Source organism: Phalacrocorax aristotelis, chromosome 1 (assembly GCF_949628215.1).
Source record: "Phalacrocorax aristotelis chromosome 1, bGulAri2.1, whole genome shotgun sequence".
NCBI classification, from domain to species: Eukaryota; Metazoa; Chordata; class Aves; order Suliformes; family Phalacrocoracidae; genus Phalacrocorax; species Phalacrocorax aristotelis.
Genome location: NC_134276.1, coordinates 193,436,501 through 193,460,517, shown reverse-complemented (window position 1 = coordinate 193,460,517; position 24,017 = coordinate 193,436,501). Strand labels below are relative to the sequence as shown.

At 39.1% G+C, this 24,017-nt stretch overlaps 1 protein-coding gene across 5 annotated transcripts in view; it reads right to left on the bottom strand.

Moving 5' to 3' along the window:
- Window positions 1–24,017, bottom strand: part of PTPRZ1 (protein tyrosine phosphatase receptor type Z1) — a 144,927-nt gene that overhangs the window by 102,436 nt on the left and 18,474 nt on the right. For all 5 annotated transcript variants that reach the window (XM_075081164.1, XM_075081162.1, XM_075081163.1 and 2 more), the window contains exon 2: window positions 2,165–2,230. In XM_075081164.1, the coding sequence (XP_074937265.1) occupies window positions 2,165–2,230 (66 nt within the window). The remainder of the gene's footprint in view (window positions 1–2,164; window positions 2,231–24,017) is intronic.

Here is a 24,017-nt window from a genome sequence, read left to right as displayed (position 1 = left end):
CCATGCTTGCTAGATCCCAAGGCCCACTCCTAACACTTCACTGGCACACAGAAGGTAATTTTTCAGGCCTTTCAGTGAATGAGTTACAAGACAGAAGAATATAACTGGTGTCTGAGGAAAGGATGAACTGATAAAGAATAGATCATCTATTCAGAAATATGCATGTTGGTCTATGCCTCAAAACAGTAAGTCTGAGCTAGGTATAGTCGTTATATATACAGTACTTGATATTACTTGCCCCAGGAATAAAATTATGGTATTAAAATAAACAAACAAACAAAGAAACAAACAAAAAAATAAATAAATAGAGATCAAAATCATTATGCCTCAGCCTCTAGAGTTCTGTGCCTCCAACACACAATGTTAAAATTTGTAATTTTTCGTCACATTCAAGTAGACTATGGTTTTTTTAAGTGAAAGCTGAATTCATGTATTCCCTTCATGCCATGAACCAATTACCTCGTATTTCAGGAAAACACCCAATCCCACACGGCTTCCAATACAGTTGGCAGCCCTAGACACGGAGGACCTGATTTACATACAGCCCCCACCAAAAGCTTTTAAAATCTGTATCCAACCATGGCTGGAGCTGGCTGCGTTATGAGTGCTGGGGACATGCTGAGCCTGGTGAAGCGGCAGGACCCGGGGCAGGATGCTGCAGGAGCAGGAGGCTGCAGGGGCAGGAGGCTGTCGGTCAGGGCACGCACTGCTGAGCAGGCTCCTCTCACATCCAGCCACCCCTTGCACCATATGCATCTGACTATGTAGGTCTGAATAGGGAGAGAGGCTTTGCCAAAAGTAGAGTCACTAAGGCAAGGCACATGAAGTGCAATGACTACACGAAGGCATCTCACGTTAAAGGAGAGAACCAACAGGTCTGAATCCTCTGGCTTTGCAGAGTCTGTGCTGCTTTGCCATCCAAAATACCCAGTAAATGTGGCCTGTGGCTGCTGCAGCATCTGCACAGCGGTGGGAGCTCTGTGCAGGCTAGGGAAGAGCTCTATCCTCCAATATCCTATGCAAAACCCATTCACTATTCTTTAAAGTAAACTCATAAATTGCCCTCTGGTCACCTGTAATCCTGGAGGCTTATCCATGCATTCCCCTAACTGCAATATTAAAAAATGGATGGATTTTGAACATGAAATATCATATTGATTGATCTTATGCTTGGATTTTGCAGTACAATGTGTGTAAGTGGGAGTTTTCATTATAAATCTCATTTTGAAGGGTTTATGACTAGCCTGTTTCAATTCTCTCTAGGCTCAAAAACTTGTCAGATATGTTTTACCCTGGAACTGTCTCAGAAATGAGAAAGAGAGTGAGACAAAGGAATAGTATAACTTTCTTTAACTACAGGAACATATTTTGAAACAAATATATGAAACACTGAAATTTGACAGTCTTTATTTCTTTTAATAAATTGGTGTTTTTTGAAACAGTAACTTAAATAATTAAAAATGTCAGTCTATGCACATCTTCAGGAAGTCACTTCTTACATTCTGGGTAAAATATACCTATCATTTAGGACAAAATTACCTTTTCAATATTACTGAAAGTAGCTTGACTTTTACAGGAGAATCTAGGAGGCAAATTGTGAATTGTGAATAGTCCTCTGTGATGAGACAAAGCCCATGCAGAATTTAAGGGTATACCTTTCTTACTGATGTAGATGAGAGAGCCCAAATGATTGGTTTTTTAGGAGAATAATGGTGGGAGCTGGAAAGGATGCTCAGGTGCTCAGAAGAGAAGTGCAGAAGTTCTTATGCAGTAGGTGGATATGTTCTTGCTTGCACAACATGCTGTGCCTTTTTTCAGCCTTTCTGTCTACTTTTCAAACTTGCCAGAACAGTAATACTCAGATGATGAAAGAGCACCTAACAATTTATTGGCTCAGCCTTCATCAAGGAAGTCATGTCTCAGGATTAAAGTTTGAAGGATGAGAGCTTTCTGTTTCCAAAAGTAACAGATGTAAGAAATGAAAATAGTCTCTCCTGTTGTAATGTTCCTGCAATTTTTCAGACTCCATTTCCTACTCTTTCACTTTAGCAATTGTTGAGGCATATGGACAGTGGTATACAGACACAACAGACCCTTGAAGTTATAACAATGAAAGTGAAAATATCAAAGCAAAATAAGTTCTTCGACAGACACTTTTGCTTACCTGTATATGACCAATCGATCTCTTCAATCAATTTCCGCTGTTGCCTATAGTATCCGTACGCCAAATCTGCAAAATAGCAATGAATTTACAATATAAAAACCAGAAGCATAAGAGGAACTTGAAGTGTAGATAACGCACCCCCCTCCAACAAGATAATCACTGTTTTAATTACTGATTATTTACTTTGTACTTATCTTGGACCTTAGATGGTAAGTATTGGTTAAATAGAATATAAATACCATCAACATTGTGGCATATAAAGGATACAAGCAAAGCAAACAGAAGTGGTTTTCAGTTTATCTGAATGTCATTTGTTATTCAATTTTTACCTCTTAGCTTAAGACTTGACATATGTATACTGGTAGGACCAATGTTTTATTCTCCCCAGACTTCAGTCCACCCAGTTTTCTTTCTTTATGTCCACATGATATCTATTTTCTTTATGTTGCACCCAGGTTTGTGTGTTCCTTCTTTCTTTCCTCCTTTCTCTCTCTTTCCTTCTCTTTCTTTTCATACTTTCTTTCCATTTTTCATCACAGCTTTCTCTTTTCATGCTGCTTTCTCTTTTAAAATGAATACAACTCCCCCCTTGGAGGAACCATCTTCTGTGATGAACAACCAATCCAGATTACTTTGAAATCAATGCAAGTTAAACTTTTACTTCAGTGTAGTCAGGACTTCACATATTTTCTCTAACTTTGTATTAGTGATACCATTTAAAGTTAGTGAACAAAATATTCTAAAATGTCATTTCACTGTGTACTATCATCAGCAATATAATAGCTGAAATATGTGAAGTTGCTTGTATCTCCATAAACTTTATGGAGAAAGGTGGCTAGGTATTAGATACTTTTTAATCACATATTTCTCCAGAGAGAAATATCTAACTATATAAATACTCACTGATTTATTCTGACTGCTGAATAACCTTCACTGTTACATTTTTTATGCCAGTACAACTCTGGCAATGCTACTGATGTGTGCAAATAGATGACTATGCCCCCTAATACCTATTAATATATGTAAATTGCAGATATAGCTTTTTTGAGACTGTCATTCTGAGAGTCATAATGTTAACTACCTTCATTAAATACTGTTCTAGAGAAGCACAATATAACCTATTTAAGAAATAATTGCATATGAGCACGCTGAGCACACACATGGATTGCTTCCTGAGAAAGTGCCATAGAATTCTGCTCACATTCTGCAACAAACACAATTTAATGAAACAGTGTCATAGCATCCATTTCTTTTTATTCAATGCAGAAAAGTATGTAGTGCTGATTACAGGATGTTAAATCATAATTGTTATTTGCAAGATTAGAAATGTTCTGTGTCTTACAATGGCTTTTTGCTACCTATCTGAAGCCCATACGTTTTAGTAACTTCATCAGGACTTCTGCCTCTGCCATGAAATTGCAATTGCCCTTAAATGTTTTTCCCTTTCTCTTTCTTCCAGCCAACAAAACCCCCTTGCAACACTTCGCAACATTCACTCACTAAGAATTTTACATAAAGATCAAACCTTACATGTAAGTAACGGCACTGAAAAGGGATTTGCATGCACCAACATTGTCTTTGGACCACATTTTCAAGTCAATGTGCATTGTGTCCCATTCTTTAATTAATTATGTAAAAGAAAGCTGTTTAAGTCCTGATTCACAGGTGTTAGTTGCTGTCTCCAGTTTCCTCCTTTATCCATTGTCCTCTTAATTGTTACTTCAAACAATTAGTTGAGCATTCATATGCTAACTAAGCAGGGTTTGGGCGTGAGAGCGTCCCACCACTTTTTAAATTCCACGTGGAGGTCTGATGGACAAGGAGTGATAGCTTCAATGAACAAGAAAAAAAGGGGCAAGGTTCACTTTTTTGGTGCATTACACACTTATAGACCCTGTAAATCTTGTGGAAAGTCTTTATAAATGCCAGAAGACGTTAGGAGTTCATACACCTTCTTTCCTCTGCTATTCACCTATTGTGCTCCCACAGCCCCTTCACAGCACACTCACAGCCATGCGCCTTCTCACATCTGCAGGGATTGTCAGTGGTTTTGGTCTTGCCTCTTTCCACTTCAAATATGTAGCAAAACTGGGGAAGCAAAGCAAATTTCATCTGCGAAAGGAAGTGACTGAGGAATCACAGTTAGCACGGGTGCCAGAGAAAAGCTCTGTGTGAGTGTATGAGGATAAGGGAATTCTTCCCTTGAGCTACTTGTGTAAACTGCCCTGGCAAAACACAACCATGCATCCTATGAAGGGATGCTGTGTAAACAGTCAGCGTTGACCAGCTGGAAAGAAATTATTTTAGTTTTTTTAATTTAATTTTATTTTATTTTATGTAGAGCTAACAAATTGACATCCCTTTTGCTCATGGTATATGACAGCAGGTACTTCTGTTTAAATAGTATAATTCCTTACACTTAATTTAAATTAATATAGTAATAATGATCATGAACATCTTCACAAAAGAGAAGGCAAAACTGGTGTCAAATTTGTGGTGTTATATGAAAATCTATGATACTGATACTTGAGCTTGATGAACTTGACAGTCAGCATGGCTCTTGTGACACTGACTGACATCTTCAGCCAGTGCCCAAAATAGTCTGAATTTTACTGGTTGAGGTGCTGTTTTATGGAGCAAAAAAAATCCTTAATGTTCTGTTCTGCTTCCAGGAAGCTGTTGAACATGTTTCCATAGATTGTTGATTTATTTGTAGAACAAGGCAGCTCATTTGCAGGATCATGTTTTAACCGGTTTTTATGGTTATCTTTCTATGCCTGTCAAGGAGACACGCAGATATCATTAAATGCTTTTTGTTCCCTTTTTCTACCCTCCTTCAAAGCCAAAGTTTTCTGTCTGAGGTTGTGAGATTTGTTTCTTTTTATATTCTGTCCAAGTAGTGCTCACACCATTGCCCAAGGCCCACCAAGTCAGGCAAATGCTCCCTCCTCTGCTCATGAGGGGTAGCGGGACCGACTGATTTGTGGCTGACCTTGTCTCATGTTCAGCCATGGTGAGAAAAGAGAGAAGATAGGTTTCTGGTTCAAGCATAGTGCTGGGAATAATAAGATCTTGTAGATACTTTTTTCCTGTTTAAAAAGTATAAATAACTAGATTTTCTTCCTCCTGCAATGAGTCTGATATCCCTTTTGCACTTACTGGCCTTGGTTGAATTGCTTTTGATTTACTGCTGTGAATGAAACATTCAGATCTTCAATGTGTATTCGTTCATATATAAAGGTAAAAAAATGAATGGCTTTAAAGATGAACAGAAAGAAACAGCTTTGAGGGAAGCCCTCTTGGTTTGGTACTCTGTGCCAGGATAATGAGTCAGAGAGGTGGAAATGGGACCTTAAACCTCTGAATCCTGTCAGGGAGAATCCTCTGAGAGGTGCCGAGACAACAAGCCCCAAGCGTCCACCACAGACTCCTCTCCTAAACCTCAGTAAAAAGGGTGTTCTGAGGACAGTGCCTGAGTCACAAAGTATGTTTGGGGATGCTACACTCAACATGCTGCTTTGCTGCGCAGGATACAAGCTCAGGCATAATCTGACACTGTAATTTATACCAGGCTGCTGTAATTTTAATAGCCCTTTACGCCTGTCCTTTTTGCCACAGCAGTGTCAAGAGATATCAGCTGCTAGACTCAGGAGGACAAAAGGACAACCTCCTTATGGTTTTACCTCCACTCAGCCTGAACTTGTGAGCTGCATCTGCAGCGGAGCTGGCATTTATGAGATTCTGACATCAGAATGACTTATGTATGGGAATTGGGACACATGTAGAGAATGTCTGTGTTTTTGAGATTTTATACAAACAGGGCACTGACGGTCTGTGTGTACAGCAGGGGCTGGCACTCTTGCCTACGCATTCAGATGGCCAACACGGTTTGGCCCTGGGAAGTTACCTCTCACTCAACATTTTCCTCCTATCCCAAAATCTAATTTGGGAGCAAAGAGGATAGACTCTAAAGCCATAAGCATTCATCTAGTGTAAGTGGATAATGGCAATGTATTACGGCCATGGAAATAAAGGCTATGTTGGTATTAAAACCGATGGGAATTTCAATTTACGTGTGAGTAGAGGGGAAGAATCACCTCCCTCAACCTGGTCATCACAATTCTTTTGATGCAGCCCAGGATACGGTTGACCTTCTGGGCTGCAAGCATACATTGCCGAGTCATGTTGAACTTCGCATCAGCCAACACCCCCAAGTCCTTCTCCTCAGGGCTGCTCTCATTCCATTCTCCCCCTAGCCTGTATTTGTGCGTGGGATTGCCCCGACCCACGTGCAGGACCTTGCACTTGGCCTTGTTGAGCTTCGTGTTTATACAGGGTAGCTGAAAGAAAAACTGTGTGTGTCTAGTGGCTAAGAAGTGGGACACCAGGCAAAGGTCCTGCAAAGAAGTCAAAGAGAGGAAGACAAACTGCAAAACTGGCATAATAATACATTTTTTAAAAAAGAAGCTACATGTGATTAGCAAAATAGATGCTCAATCCTCTTCAAATTTAAAAAGAATACAATTAAATAGATCAGAAAGACTCTTATTATGTAGGTTCTACTTCCGAATGTAAACACAAAACCTTAAACACAGCCAAAACTCTGCAAAATCACCTCTGATGATAAATAGAGCAGTTCTTCAACAATTGCCATTTCCTTATTTTAGCTCCTTCCATTGTCAAGAAGGTCACAGGATCCGCTTCTAATACCTTTCATCCATCTTATGGAGGTGTAGCTTCATTGCCTCAACTGAAATAATTTTTGATTTATACTGACGGAGGAAATGAAAAGATTCAGAGCACAATCTGCTAACAGTCTTGAAGTTCTAACTGACAGGAGCTATCTATAAAACCCCTTCAGAAAGTGATCTACATTTACCTGAGTAAGGTCTCTCACTTATGGATTTATTTAATTTTGTAATGGCATCTGTAAAATCCTTAAAACCACCAAAATGCTTTAACAGCCCACCTCTGTAATTTCATATATTCTTTCTCCCTGAAAGTCATAGTGTTTAAATCTTTTGTCAAGATGGGTCTGAGAATTCTCACAGCCTTAGAGAAATTTAAAAATCTTTTTTACCCACAGTTCCTTTTGTGTAGACTTATTTTAGGCATCAGTACATGTTCAAGTATCTATAAAGAGAGTCAGGTCCCTTCATTATGCTGGAGTGTAGGATGCTCATTCCAATACAGATTTAAAAAGTGAGACTTTCTCTGCACTAAATATAAAGCCAAAACAAAATTCCTCTTACGATTTGACAATTGTCATCTGTAGTTACTAACACAAATTGCGTTTAAATCTAAAAAAAAAAAACAGAGGAGAAAAAGATTGATTGGCTTCATTTAAAAGCAGTTAGTGTTAAGCACCAGAGTATTAATAGGCACTCTGCTTACTTACCCTGTCACAACTTTAGAGTGAACAGTGCCATGAATTAAAAGGGTAATCCATATGGCATCAGCTAAGGTTTATAAATCACATTTAATCACATTTTTTCCAGTGCATTTGTATATGCAAAAGCAACAAGGACTCCAGTTTGACCAATATACATTCCACCCCATTGGAATTTTACATGCCTGGGCCTTACAGAGCCTCTGAAATTTCTAAGCAGCCAGTGGAAAGTGGGAAGGATCTCAGGATGTCACAGGGTGTGAGCCAATCTGCTTAAGTAACCTGCTTCCACCTTCACTCTGACTACCAGCCAAGCAGCAGGAAATGTTAGAAGCCTCCTTCCATTTGTCATCTCGTGCAACTAGACATCATCTGAAGATGGAGAAAAATGGTCTGATAGACTTCAGCTTCCTATGCAGCCATTAACAGTTAGTTGAAGCATTGGCTATAGTAAGTTTTAAGGCTTCTCTGTTAACCAAATCAAGTGTCTGCTCACTGAAATGAAGCTGATAATACACATTTTAGGTGGGAGAATGGTACTAATCTTTCCAGAATGCATATTTCTGAACACACACGATGAGTGAAATGAAGTGCCTGTGAAGCTCTTGGGCTAAATACAAAGATATCTCGGCAATTTAAGAAGCCGGAGAACTAAGTAACCCAGGAGAGCCGGACAACTGGCTTGCTGCTGAAGATGTTAAATGGATTTTAGGTGTCCAAAGCCAAAATCAAAAGGGACTGTAATCTCCCCAAAGTTGTTACACTATTGTCCTATGTATGAAGTGAGGCAAACTGAGGATTATGATAGAAATTGCAACTGCTATTCAAAAAAGCATCAAGGAATCAATGACACACTTATATAACTCTGCTGCTACCCAGATTCTTTTCCCCATACCCAGATAGTCTTTTAATGCAACACATGTAAATTAACAGAATCACAGAAATAAAAAGTAAATCCAGACCAGACATGAAGAAACAAAAATGTGATCAAGTCAGTGAAACTACAGGCATTTGGTTTCAAAATTAATTTACTTCTCTGTTAGCCCTACCAGGGAAGTAGGAAAAAGACAGAGTTGAACAGAAACAGACTTTGTTGAAACATAAATAGTAATGGTAACTTAATTTTATTTGCACGATCGTCTTCAACGTTCCGGGTATTCCACAGGCAATTTTTTTATTATTTGATTTCTGGCAAAAATGCATGTCAAGAACTGTAATAAATATAATTATGAATTAAGAATATGTGGTTTACTGCTTATATTTAGCACCTAAGTGCAAAAACATTTACAATCCCCTTTCCAACAAAAAAGAAACATAGCAGTAGACATTTCAGAACTCCAATGAAAAATAACCCAAATTTAAGTCCTACACCCAAAATCTCAGAGTTCACATTTAACTGACTTTCGGAAATGTTTTTAAAAATCTTTACTATGTTTCCCCAATGCCTCTCCACCTGTTAACATCTGCAGATCAGTAAAGCTCTACAGCTTTGGAAATAGCTATCTAAAACTCTTGAGAGTAGACCTTGTGCAAGTCATCTCAAAGGCACATTTGCTGAAAGGAATGCTTTTTTGCATAGTAGGGGCTATGAAGTCAAGCTGTTAGAAACTTTCTCTTTTGCACACTATTTCAAAAGGTAAAAACCATCTTGTGGACTCTAATGAACAGCCTTAGACTGAATCCTATGAACATGCTGGTAGGGGGGAGATTGAAAGAAATATATTCTCTAAAGGAGGAAGTCTTTAATTATTAAATATTTTCCTTCCTCATTTATTTGATGCTGGAATTGCAAATTCTACTCAACCATTACCCCTCCAGTCATGTTCCAGTAAGTTTCCTGAAAGGTGTCTCTTTAGACAGCAATAATCTTCTTTTGCTTCAGGGAGGTATTTACTTGAAAGATCTTGATGAAATTCTTTTTTTCAGTAACAAAGGGGAAAAGAGAGGTTGCCCTGGATGATTTTTGTAGAAGTATTCATATCAGTCTAGGGATTATGCCACATACCAAAACCATTCTACTCCCTTGAGGAAGATCTACACTCACAACATCAAGACTGAAAAATTCCAAAGCTCATCATGGACACTTGATGTCAACTGTACCCCTATAAAAATACATGTCTCTCTATATGACAAAAAAAAGATTAATATATTGTGAACAATACAAAAAAAATATTGTAAGAAATGTAGAAGCTGACAATTTTTGAGACATCCTTACATTTATAATAGATATATATCTGCATAGGTATTTACAGATGTATGTATCTCTATAAGGATTTGTCAAAAAGGGATATGTAAATATATATGCATACATATTGCAATTCCTTATGATTGTATCATGTTATAAATCTCCTTTAATCTTTTCCTTTAGGCATTTCCTTCTTGTAACTGATTACATAAACACATAATTTGAAAAAGGAAGCATCTTATGATTGCTAAAGACAACAGAGAAGAATGTGAAAAACACTTGCATAAAAAGCACAAAACAAAGGCAAAACAAAGACACTTAATGTACTGGTTGGGTTTTTTAAAATAATGTGGCATGAGAGAGATCACAGATAACGTCAACAGAATAACTGCAATTATTACTTTGAAATTAATTTATGATACTATATTTCAAAACACAGTGAGATGAGGAACCAAAATCTATGCTCCCTCCTTCCCTACAGCTTCTCTGACTGCGGGACTAGAAAGTCATGTGTCCGCTTGCATCTCCCTGACTCCACTCAGGTTCACTTCTGTATTGGGTTTCCACGGCAAGTCTTTGGTAGTGGGGGAGCTACAGGGGTGGCTTCTGTGAGAAGCTGCTAGAAGCTTCCCCGGTGTCTGACAGAGACAAAGCCAGCCAGCTCCAAGATGGACCTGCTGCTGGTTAGGGCCAAGCACATCAGTAACAGTGGTAGCGCCTCTGGGATAACAGATTTAAGAAGGATGGAAAAACTGCTGCACAACAGCAGCCAGGAGAGAAAAGTAAGAGTATGTGAGAGAAACAACCCTGCAGACACCAAGGTCAGTGACTAAAGAGGGGGACGAGGTGCTCCAGGTGCCGGAGCAGAGATTCCCCTGCAGTCCTTGGTGAAGCCCACGGTGAGGCAGGCTGTCCCCTGCAGCCCATGGAGGTTAACAGTGAAGCTGAGAGCCACCTGCAGCCAGAAGGACCCCATGCAGGAGCAGGTGGATGCCCAAAGGAGTCTGTGACCCCAGGGGAAGCCCGTGCTGGAGCAGGCACCTGGCAGGACCTGTGGACCCACTGAGACAGGAGCCCACACTGGAGCATGTTTGCTGGCACGGCTTGTGACCCCGTGGAGGACCCACGCTGGAGCAGGCTGTTCCAGAAGGACTGCACCCCAGGGAAGGGACCCACGCTGGAGCAGTTCATGAAGAACTGCAGCCCATGGCAACGACTCACGTTGGAGATGTTCATGGAGGACTGTGTCCCGTGGGAGGGACCCCACACTGGAGCAGGGGAAGAGTGTGAGGAGTCCTCCCCCTGAGGAGGAAGGAGCAGCAGAGACAACCTGTGATGAACTGACCACAACCTCCATTCGCCATCCCCCTACGCCACTCGGGGGGAGGAGGTGGAGTACTCAGGAGTAGAGATGAGCCCAGGAAGAAGGGAGGGATGCGGGAAGGAGTTTTAAGATTTAGTTTTTATTTTCTCATTATCCTACTCTGATTTGACTGGTAATAGATTTATTTCCCCCAGCTGAGTCTGTTTTGCCCGTGACAGTAATTGGCGAGTGATCTCTCCCTGTCCTTATCTCGTCCCATGAGCCTTTCATTATATTTTCTCTCCCCTGTCCAGCTGAGGAGGGGAGTGATGGAGCAGCTTTGGCGGGCACCTGGCACCCAGCCAGGGTCAACCCACCACACCTCCACCACAGTGGAAGTCCACAGTGACCCTCCTGTTCCTGCAGACAGCCTGTATCTGCCCCTTGGTGCTGTTGAGGAGCAACTGCCACCAAGAGTCACATCTCCCCAGGCAGAGGAGGGAAGGGAACCTGTCTCCTGATGTCCTTGGAGTTTTCAAGCCAGCAGGATATAGTGAAAAGGAGAATTAGCGTCACTAATGTCTTACATGGAGTTTAACACTACAACTGTGTGTTTTAACATGTTCCAACAAAGTGTAATTTTGAAAGGGTGCCTGAAAGATGACTAATTCTTTAAATTAGAAACATATTTTAGATATGAAATAGGCTCCAAGGTGGCTCCACGCTATCCAGACTGAGAAATTCTCAGCAAATTGTAAAGCAGAATTTTAAGCATTTGGGAGACTTTCAGGTTAAGAACTGGGGTATCTGTGTAGTCAGGCAACTCTTTTTCAGTATTTTCAGGAATTTGGGTAACTTTGGACTTGGGTGTCTGTCTTCTACCTAAGTTTCACTTTTCAGTCTGACTCCTGTTGCTTCAAATTACAAAAGCCTCTGGAAAACTCACTGTTGAATAGGCTAAACCCTAACTGTTGACTCTAAGTACAGTCTAATACTACCAGAGATTTCACCCCAACATATTTGGAATTTAACCTTTTTGGCACTACTTAAAGACAGAAATGATTGGAAAAAGAGGTACATGTCACTTAGATCCAGGAAAAAAAATATTCTAATGCACTCAACCACAGTTTTTTTCCCAGACCTTTGAGCTTTGCTCGAAGGTGATGTCAATGGGAAGGGGCTGGCTGTTTGTTGGGGGACTGGTGCTGTTGGATCGGGATGGGGTTCCCAAAACCCTCATCCAGACCTTACAGAAACCAAGAACAAACAGCCCCAAGTTTAATTAGTGAGTCCTCTGCTTTTGGTGGAATAATTAATCATTTTGCTCCAGCAATTCTGAAGTTGATTTCAAAAATTTATAAGTCAGTATGAACAGATCAAATGATATAATGTTATTTTCCTATGAATTCTTTGGGAAAAGATGTCAGATAAGAAAAATAGAGTACGAAAAAAAGGGGATATCTTGAAGATCCTTAAGGAATTCAGATTTAATCTTGGGGTTTACAGGATTTATGGAAGAATGGTAACTCCACAGGGAAATGGATGGTCAGGGCTTTCCTCCATTCTTTGCCCACTCCTGCACCATGTAAGTAGAGCATCACACCACAGCTGTATTTTCGTACAATCCAGGCACTTAGGCTCTTGCTAGTCAGCATGTTTTACTCTTGTTTTGAAAAGCAAATGGTCAGTATCTGGTCCTCCGCTTCATGAAACATAAACAAATGTGGTTTATTATTCTATAGAACAATAGTTTTAGTTTCACAGCCTGCTGAAGACAAAAAGGTGTATCGATTGCTCCTGGAGGTGACCGTTTATTATGGCTAACTACAGCAATATTAACGCTTGATTTTTTTCCCTGTCAGATTAAAAAAAAAAATATAGGAGATATCAAATAAAATAAGGTCATGCCATTTTAAAATCTATTTTCTTCACATTTCCTTTCCTGACTTCATTTTTTATTCTCTTCAGTACCTTGTTATCGATATTGCATCTACCATTTGACATAGTTTTGAGGTCAAATTCTGTCTCATGTTTTATGTATGCCCAAGACAGTACCATGAGGGAAACAGGAGTCTCATCCTAGTCCTGTCCCACATCACCCACAAAACTGGAAATTCGCAGATGATTTTGGAATTCAGATACTAATAATATTTGGGAGTGGAGACTTAGGAGGGTGCCAGATATTTTGTGTGATCTAGATAGTCATGTATCTTGCTAATTTTTATTTAAACAATATCGTCTTCATCTTGGAAAGGGGAGGTAAATCTGCCCAGGAAGCTATAAAAGGTCCATGTGAATGCAGACAGAACACACCACCACCTTATAGGCATACATCCCTCTTCTCCATCCTCCTACTGCCTAATTTATGCACATTTTACATAACAGTAATTAATAGCAGACAGAATACAACTTTGTAATTTCAAAAAAAACCCAAACCCCAAATACAACACTGTTCTGTTAGTTCATATTCTTTCTGCTCTAATCCCTGTTGAATTCTGTCAGCAAACATAAACCTAGTTGAACAAGGTTTGACCCAAAATGTAAAAATAATAGCGCCAAAAGATGATAGATACATGGTTTAATCAATCACTGTAAACATGAAATTTCATCTTACTGCAATAACAATTTCCCCCTATAATCCAACCTTTCACTGAGGCAGTAAAAAGCCTTTTTCCAGGTCTCAGGTGGTGGTGCCACTCCATGAAAAGCCTTAATTTGTGCACTGAACCACAAAATGGAGATTCTGACCTCTTGTTACTTGCAATCCTATACTCAGTGTATAACATGGTTTGAACTGAGAATCTCATTGCAGCAATCCTCCTAGGTTCACATTAGTTCAATACAATGGAAAGTTCATATATTGTGGCAGTCAGCTATCAACACTCCATAACCAAACGGCAAATTGGCTGTGACTTTCTAGCAGTAAGAAATTAAATCTTTGAAACAAAAATCAGGAAGCCTGAGAATGTCATGATGATTCATAGGCAAATTTTTACTACAAACTAAACACTATAACATGAAGAAATTAAATACGACGTACGTACCTATTAGATTTGTTTTCAGTTAATTGCAATGACTCATCTACCAAGATTAAATTATTTTTATTGCTAATTAATAAAGTAATGAATTGCTCTGTCAATTAACGGCAAACAGAATCAGGGGAAAACATTATCTAAAAATGTTGATAGTTTGAGCAGGCTTAAATCTTGTAAGTAGGTGTCAATGCACCTAAAGTGACTCGTGAATTTACAGCAGGACCAACCAAGTCATTCCCACATTGGGAAATCACCTGCGCAAGCTCTTTGCTGGTTTGGATCTCAACTCCCAACAGAACTAAGGAGCTTGGGCTCTTAAGTGATGAAGAATTAGTTCTAGAAAGGGATTTTTACACTGAAATCCCATTGTAGGCTCTCAAAGATCCTAAAAGCCCTTGATAAACAGAAACCTGCCCTTGATCTAGGTGTAGAACACTAAAACCCTGGATAAAGGCATTAATTAGCAGGCTGTGAACCATGTCTGCCTCCCCCTCTCCCCTGCCTTTATGAATATTTATATAAAGGTTTTTGGTATGGGGAAAAACTTCAATAGGCTGGATTCAGAGTGTCTTCTGTGAATATTCTTTGGGCAAGTAATTAGGACGCTTTGTACTAGAGCCATTTAGACACTTCTGCCATTGTGCTAGGGAGGAAGCCTGCCTTACATATCACGCTGAGCAATGCAGAGCTATGAATAGGGGATGGCCTGGAAGTTTACATATAGACTCAGAAGAAGTTCTCTCACCCCTATTTTCTTATAAATGCTTCCAATTAAGTGTTCAGGCCCAAACAGACAAAATGAACAGGGTACTAAAACCCACTTCCATGAGTGACCAAGGAGTGTTTAAACTTCTAGGCCCTGGAGGACACCTTGGGGAAAATAAAACTGCTGAGAGGAGAGGAACATACCTCTGACTCTACATCAGAACAAACTCTGAGCCCTAATAATATACATATATTAATATGGCTATACCACAAAGTCTAGCAAAGAAAAGCAAATTGAATTCCTAAGGGGCAGCTGGATTAAACAATCAGCACAATGTAACAAACCAGTAAGATTTCAATTACTATACGTAAAATGGCCAAATGGCCCAAAAAGACAAAGCTTAAACAAACAATGCAGGTGCAAATCTGAAAAGTAGCTCTTGAACACAAACCAGCAGAGGTCTTTCTTGAGAAACTCATATAACATGCACAGCAGACAGGACACATAGGGACAGCAGACAAGCCATTAAAGAGTGATGACTCCAATATAATTTGAATTGACATTCAAGGGACAGCAAGGGTGTCAAATTAGTACACTGACACCAACCTCTAGCAAATAAAATGCACAAGTTTTTTCAAAGACCCTCAAAATAAAAATATTTCCAGTTTTTTTGATAGCAATGCCACTTTTTAGAAGTCTTTAAAATGTCTACTAGTTTTCCAGAAATGGAAACAGTTGGTTAAATAAAAAAATTCAAGAGGATATGCCAAAATGTTGCAATGCACTGATGTTTCAGTTATTTAGCTTGAGTAGGACCATAGTTTCAAGAAGTTCAGAGAGCTGTAACAAGCAAAGTAAATATTTAACACCACCAAACAATATACAGCTTTGATAGATGTAGCAGCAAAAATAATTGAAAAAAGGGTACCGAGAAAAACTAAACTACTTTTACTTTGTTAGGTTTTCAATTAATTGCATCAGCTGAAACAAGAGACCCTGGCACCCCTGGACAGCTAAATCAAGTTCTTCATTCAGTATACAGCTAAAGTCCAACCCAAAATTTGGAAATATGCCAGAAATGGTGAAGAAAGAATATTATTGCTCCTTAACACAAATCATCAGTGTGGTTTCATCAGGAAAAATGCATTCTGTGCCAGTCTTGCCTTCTCAAAAACAATCAAGCACAATAACACAGGCGAAAGGGAACACTGATGAAAGTAACTGTGGAAAAATTCCAAACAAAGGGAGATGGAAGAGGTTAAGGATGCTTATTTTGGGAAGAAAACAAATATAAATAATAATGAATGTTGCTGAGAGAAAGACTGGGAACTTTTGTTCTCCCTCTCCCTAGAAGAACAAGAACACCTGGGGGTATTAATGAGAAGGCTGAGAGTAAGAAAACCAGTGAAAGGATACACCTTTTTTTCACACCTAGGCAATTATCACTGCAGGAAACTGCTGAGGCTACTAGCTAAATGAAGATCAAAACATCTATGAAGGTATCAAGAATATTTGGAGTTATCACAATACATTTAGAAAGGCACTTGGCATAAATGAGATGTGTGAGAAAAGGTTGGGGAAGCATCTCATTTCTACCTACTGCAGGATTTCATGCCTCCTGTTCTGAAGCATCTGCACTGGCTTCTGTCAGACAATACTGATTTCAGATATGACGCAACATGGCTTTTCCTGCTATTTGCATACTACAATGAGTGATCCACAGCATCCGACAAACCTGTACTTGTCCTAGCTGAAATGCAGCTACTCTTAAAACTTAAAATAAACATCACTTATTGTTCTGTAACAGACACTACTTGCATCCAGGTAAGCAACAAAGTTAACTTCAAGAAGTTGGCTGGAGCAAGTGATATGACTGACTCTTCCCTTGCTTAGACTCAAGGGAATGTATCCTGAGATGCTTTTTAGCAATGTCTCCCTTAAGAGTCTGAAATTCCATCAGGGACAGTAAAACATGACTGCAAATTGATATACCTAATAAATGGAAAAATCTCTGGTTCATCAGTTGCAGCCTTCTTACAGAGCTGGGGATTACGTGACTCACTTTTATGCTGCAATATCCACCCTGTTCAAAGAGCAAATGCTGTTTTTAGAAAGTACTGGCTTTCACTCCCCATATAAGAGAACAGGCCAGAGCAGATTTTGGCCTAACCAACACTACAGAGTACACCTATAAATTCATGGGCAATTGTATTTTCCAACAGCACAGTTCTGTGATTCCTGACTGTACAGTTCACCCTCAAAACCCAATTCCTCTGCAAAGGCTTATTTAGGTGACTACTGCTCTTACTAATATTGCTTTTTGCTCTGGAGAGTTTCTAGACATTCTGCTTTATCTAATTGGTTTTGACCTGGAGAACCAGAAGAGTAGCCTGATCTGGCTGGCCATTGACCCACATGCCTCCTGTAAAGGCAAGAGAAATTCCAAAACAGTAGACTTCTGTCTATTCTGTTACTTTGTGTTGCAACTTCTAAGAAAATCCTTGCTGCTATTGTCTTATCCCATGGAGAAAGAGCATTTAAATGTCCAGTAAAAATATCAGCCATTACAGTACTTACCTAATTGTTCTTCCTTTGTCTTGATGAGATGATGTTGTTGCTTACACCATGATCATCCATCAACAGCCTTTTCCCTTAACCCCTGAGCAGTTATGATGTTTCCCATTATAATTTTAATGGCCAAACATCTCCACTGGTGAACATGCACAGGGCACAGTAGCTCTAACGATAATAATTCAGGGAACTTACAGCTCTTAAATTGGATTAGGGGCAGGTACCAGCTGTTCTTGCTGCATTAATTCAGAGCTCTACATGGAAAGACTTTCCTCTTCCCACTGGAAAGCTGTCGGGTAATGCCATTTTCATGGAAGGCCAGGAAGTATAGTTACAATGCTCTCTAAATTCAGCTTCATGCAGCAATACAGCAAATTAGTTTAGCTAGCATTGGTGTAAAATGTTAAAGTAGCATGAGACAGATACTGTGAAAACTTACATACTTTATAGACACTGAACTTTTTATTTTCTTATATTAATTGTATTTATTATTTTTAACCTTGTCATCCTCTTCATCATCAAAAGCTAGCCATCCCTAATACAAGCCTACCCTTAAACTGTGGAAATATCCTGTAGCAAATTAATTAAGATATGGAGCAGAAGGATCTTTTACTTTCACTAGCTGAAACAGATGAAGCTGAGACAGGTATTATTTAATCTCGCAAATGAAATCTCTGCTGAATAGCCAAATAAACACAGGTTGCCTAATGCTACTCTTCCTTGTACTGTAATTTAATTTAAATGCAGGACAAAAACCCAAATGAGGCTGCTACATATGTTTTCTTCTGGTAACAGTAAAGGGGAGTATAGTTTCAATCACCTTCTTCTTACCAGGGCAGCTGTACCAGCAGAACCGTTTATGTCTGAGGAAAAGCAAGTTGAGGTGGGGGACTAGACCTGAATTCTTGTCATGTCCTCTAAAGGTTGATATATGACCCTGAATCACCGTGTTTGCTCAAGCCCCTCTGTGTCTTGCTTGTCAGGTGCGCTGGCCCTCCCCTGCTCAGGCAGGACTCCCACCGCAGCCGGGAAGGCAGTGAGGACTGGTGCTGCTGAATTTCCAGTCCTGAAGAAGCACTGGATGAATTCACTCAACTCCCCATGGCAGAAGGCAGGTAATGAGCCAGGACAACTATGCCATTTTCACGCTTCTAGTTGCCCAAGCAGAGGTTGTAAATAACTGCAGGATTTTTTTTTTCTTTATTTCAGGGATGTATCCATTCTTCAGCTAACTGTTAAATTTTTATGCCCCTTTACAGATAAATGATGTATTTTGACTGTAGCAGGTGACCAGCATTAAGCTCTTTCAAAGAGAAACCCTTAAAAAACAATGTTCAGCTCTGATTAAGTTGACTATCTGAATTCAGAGCATGTCTTGACTGCTTTCCATGAAAACAACTGATCCTTTTCATGGGTTAATGCCATTGTAACTTCCTCTACACATTGAACAGATTACCATGGACACAAATTCAGACTCCTTCCATTCACACAAGGTCCCTAGAAATTTACATAAGTCTGCAGAGAAAACAGGCAGCCAAGCTTTCACTGGCATGAATATTTTGATGAAACTTTCAAACAATACATATGTTTGTCTCCTAAAATACCGTTTACAGTAAAATCCTGCAAATGAGGTAAACAGTAAGGAAAAAAATATTTTAGGTAACTTTTTAAAATGGTCTTTTAAAATAAAAATAATCACTACCCAACTACCTTAGGCTAATTTGTTGCAAAATCAAAACAGTTTGGAAATATCCCATGTACAATAAAAATACTATTCTGTTATGCCATAATACTGAGCTTTTTTTATGTCAAAAAACTACTGTGCAAGTCACAGCAGTGCATCTGTCACACATGAACCAAAATGAAGTTATAATATCTTCACTTGACCAATAAGGTGTCCTCAATGCTGTTTGGTTTTGCTGACCTTTTTAAAAATTACAGGCATTTTTGCCATAACCAGCCTCTACTCCCCTCAGATATATTCTTATAAATTTTGTTATAAAAAAGTCACTGAAATCAGTCCATAAGACATCACTGTAATTTTGCATTCAAGGAATGAGGAGAGGCCAGGACAGGGTCTCCCAGATATTGGATTTATTGCAACTATGTCTATATACCATTATTAGGAATTAATTTTAAAAAAGAGCTTGGGAGATTCCAGTCTTCCAAATTCAAACATGAATTCTTTTAAAAATGTTTCCCTGAAAAGCAGCAGTACACCTGCTGTTAGAAAACGCCTCTTGAGGAAAAAATGAGATCTGAGCCTGTTAGGCTAACCTTTTGGCGAATGGTATGTTACAGATGAAGAAAGGTCAGTGTCTTACTTGAACAGTCGCTGACTCCAAAGGCACTGGGGGATGCACAGCCTGTCCTAAATCCTTCAGCTTATATTTTTGAACTTATTAGCATCTGACCTTTAGTCTTCCACCCCTCTCAGCTCATTTAGGGCTAACCAGCATTGTGTCTTCCCTCCACAAAACCCTCCCTCTGCTGGCTTTCAAACTTTCTTGGCAGCTTCTGCACCTATAAAACCCTTCCTGTGACTCTTGTGTACCTGCTGAAGGAATTGCCAATGATGAATTTTTTTTTTTCTAACTGAATCACATTGAGGTTTTATGTTGACCAACGTTTTCATAGTAAAGCTCTCTCCATCTAACGAAACTCATGGTTTTTAATGAAAGGAATTCTATTTTTTTCTATATCTGGAGCCTATTTTTACAGCTCATAAAGATAACTACAAATTGAACAGATTTCTCTTTTATATTTAAGGATGGAAATTTTACAGAGTTCAGAGTTAATTGCTAGTTTCTCTGACAAGCTGTGAATTATTTTTAAGTCAGACTACCATGTAACAATTCTAATTACAAAGCTCCTTCTTGTCTCCTTACGCATCCAAGCCTCTCTGAGAAACTGTAGCTCCACTAAAGGCATAGGAAGCTTTGTCACTGATTTTGCTGAGACCATTAAGCTCAGGTGTGATCTGAGAGTACAAAAAACTCATCAGGTTATCCAAAATGCCTCAATTCAAGTAGCTTAGAACACAATTTCCACAAACAAACTGAAAGAAACTTTTCCCTTACCCTATTCTCCTTTAAAACAAAGTACCCCTTATGCTTTAAATTATCTGTTCATGCACACACAGGGTTTAAAAATTATTCCCAAAGAATAAAATACATTTCTTAGTAAAAGAAAATGAAGAATTTAGTAAGAGGCACTGGTTATTCTGAATAAATTATTCAACCATTTATTCTGTGTGTGAGAGAATTCTAGTAACTAAAAACCCTTAAGCTGACATCAATAATCATGCATGCATATATGTAGTGACCTCCATCTGGGACTTCAAAGCTAATCTGGAGGCTGTATATTAAAGTTTGCTCTTAAAATGAATCTAGGAAGAAATCAAGCATCCCGACACTCATCTGAAAATGACACAAATCCTGAGTTTTTAAGCAATCTTTGTCCAAGGGCATGCATAGGATAGAAGATAGCTGGGAGAAGAAACTGGAAAAATCTTTCTTTGGTCCATAAGCATCTACCACTAACAACAAATATATTTTATACATCCACATAGCGTTCTGCAATTCAGCGTTCAATACTTGATGCAGTATTGTCTCGTACTCCATATCATTAACCTGTTATTTCAGTTTTACTATCAGCTTCAAGGGACTTTCATCAAAATAAGTCTCTCCATAAAAAGGAAATAGCTTTGCTCTGAAAAAGCAATATATAAATTATATACTGTTTCATTTGTGGGAAATGCAACTTTTCCAAGCTACAAGTGTTGATTATTTGAAGTTATATATAATTTATGATGAAGAGTACTGCCTCTTTCCATGCTGCAGGTTTCTGCACAAATATACCAAATCAAAATAAGAGAAAAAAAAAAAAGAAATAAAACTATTTTTTTTTTTAAACTCTAAGAGAATGACACATGGAAGTAAGTGCTCTCTTTGGAGAGGGAGTAAGGGACACTCTTGTTGGTGTGCTGGCTACGATCTGTGCAAATGGTGCCTTTTGAAAGTTCTCATGAGGGATGTATTACAGGTAACCAAATTCAACAAGAAATAGATAACTGTATCAAAGACTACATTAGAAGAAAAAAGTCCTAATCTTCATCCCAAAGGGAAAAGACATTTTGTCCTTGAATGGATAGAATGTACGGATCAGCATTAACTCTCCCCTCTCTCCTACTCTGAGGCACAAGAGAGGGAAGGACCCAAAGTAGCATGAATCTCCTAGGCACCTTACAGCTGAGGTTAGAAAAGAAGAAACTAATAAAGGCCTAGCCTTCTGTAAATTCCAAGTTTCACATAAACGTATCTTGGCTTTCATTAGGAAAGTGTAGCAACACCTGAACCCGTTAACTTTTGAGGTGCGTGTGCAGAGGACCACAGAGTGTGCATCTGGCCGTTTTTATTTCTTCATTGGTAAAACTTACTCCTGGGCTGAAGATCAAAAGTCAACATACCTTTCCAAAACAGGACATAAATGTTTCATCTCTCTTTCCAGAAGAAATGAAATTAAATCTACTGAGTGTATGTGTAGCTTAAAGTACAAATGACAACAGAGTTTCTGGAAAAAAGAAAAAAAAAATCTTCTGGAAGAAGTTCTTTGTTAATCCAGGATAGGACCCAAACATTCACACTTCTATCTTCTAGGTTCCTTTCTTCATTCTCTCCTACCTTTCATTCCTAATTCTTCTTTTTCCTTCTGTTTTATTTTATGGCTTGAAAGTTTTCACCTAGTTTTTGCTAACTCTAGGTTGTCCATCTAACGTTCCTGCCAGCCATCACTCCGTGTGCACTTCTTTCCAGATTTCTGATGTTTTAATTGCTCTACTTAATCTGTTTTCATACACCTTATCATGCAAAGGCCAACCTGGTGGGCAGGGCCCATAACTTCACCTGCCGCCAGGGCAGGCTCATGTGTCACTGAAGGATCAGTACAGGAGATGGCTGAAAGATGGTTGCAGTCACCAAAGCAGTTCAGATCCTTTTTCCTAGGGTCATCTTGAGAGCAGACCAAGGTTTTTTTAATGGCCAATTAATTGTTCTGGCCTGCTTTTAGTGGCTATCTCTACCCCAAAGCAGAGAGAAACCTATTTGCGTGCACGCACGGTGTCAGGCGAGCGCAATAAGCTCCATACGATAGGGGTGAGCTGCTCAGCCCTGGTAAAAATGACAGTTAAGGGCAGGCTGTTGCCATCAAATTAACTCCCCAGGGAAAGTAAGCTGCCAGCAATGGGCTGAATGATGGATGAATTGTTCTCTGAGGCTACATATAACACACAGATCATGGCTTGAACATTCCCTTTTTCTTGCATCAAATTGAAGCTCCCCTTTTCACCTATACATTTGTGCCTCAGCCCACATCTCAGATTTGATTTACCCATCATTATCTTCCTATTCCCCAGGGTCTCATTTGGATTTCATAATTTACCTTTTTCTTTATGATTGCCTTTTCTCAGCACAATCCTCTCATACTGCTGATACAGAGGCTGAGCGCTGTCATCATCAGCAAAGCAAACTCCTTCATATCTAAACCACTTCTTTATTAATTGTCATGCACTTACTTTCTCAAGGCTAGGCATTATTAATTTTGTCATAATTAGATTAAGGATGAAGGAGATCTTATCTATGCTGAGTGCCAGGTAAGTGCAGACTCATGCTTTAACATGAGTGGGGGTTTCTTGAGTAAATAATGGAAATCTATCAGTATTAATTCTGCCTACTATGAAGGTATGCAATGAAGGAGAGATTAGGGTATTAATATGGAGAAATCACATTCTGTATTCTCTGTCTAGTGCATGTTTGCTCGTTTGATGTCAACTAATTGCTAAATCAAGCAGTGATGAAAGGGTTGCATTTTAATTTATCCAGCAATGTTTGGCTTACTGCCAAATGAATGGGCTCACTGCTCTTACAGTGGCAGTATACTAGTTTATTTATGTTAGGATTAAGTTTTATTCATTCACTAAAATATATCTGGTCTCTTATGAACTCCATATTAACACTGGAAGGAAAGGAGATGGAAGAACATAACTGTAGGAAAAAGGGTTCTGTTGGTTTTATTGGTATCTTAATTTCTCCTTTAATCTTTATAGCACTTGGGAGGCTACACTGGTGTAGGCTGAGTAATAGGTGGTTCTCATTCAAGCACTGAATACTCCACATTTTTTACCATGTTTTGGATACTTTCCTAGATTAAAGAAAGCAGGTGCTCATGTATACTTGGAATCAATACTCTTCTTCAAACTTAGCTTGCTGTACGGTCATTTGCATCAGCAGTTAACTTTTTCTAATTTCCTTCAGAGCATCTGAGTCACTTAAATCCAAGAGTAGCTGTTGGATACTAGTTCTTACCCCAATATTACCTTACTGCTACACATTTATTTGTTGTATAATGTATGTCAGAAAACCATAATGCTTAAGAGATGTACATCAAAAATTTTATGGGCACAGTATAGAACTGAGCAGAAGAATTTCTTTTGACCAGGATTTGCACTAGGATGCCTTTTTTTCCTGCCAATATCATGTAAAATTTTAATTTTTTTTTTCCATAGGAAATGACCGTTTGCTTCTCTTTTGATACCCCCGCCACCCCTCACCCCCATAAAACTACGATATTCATCACAACCATCATGGAATTCTGGCTTGGAGAAAAA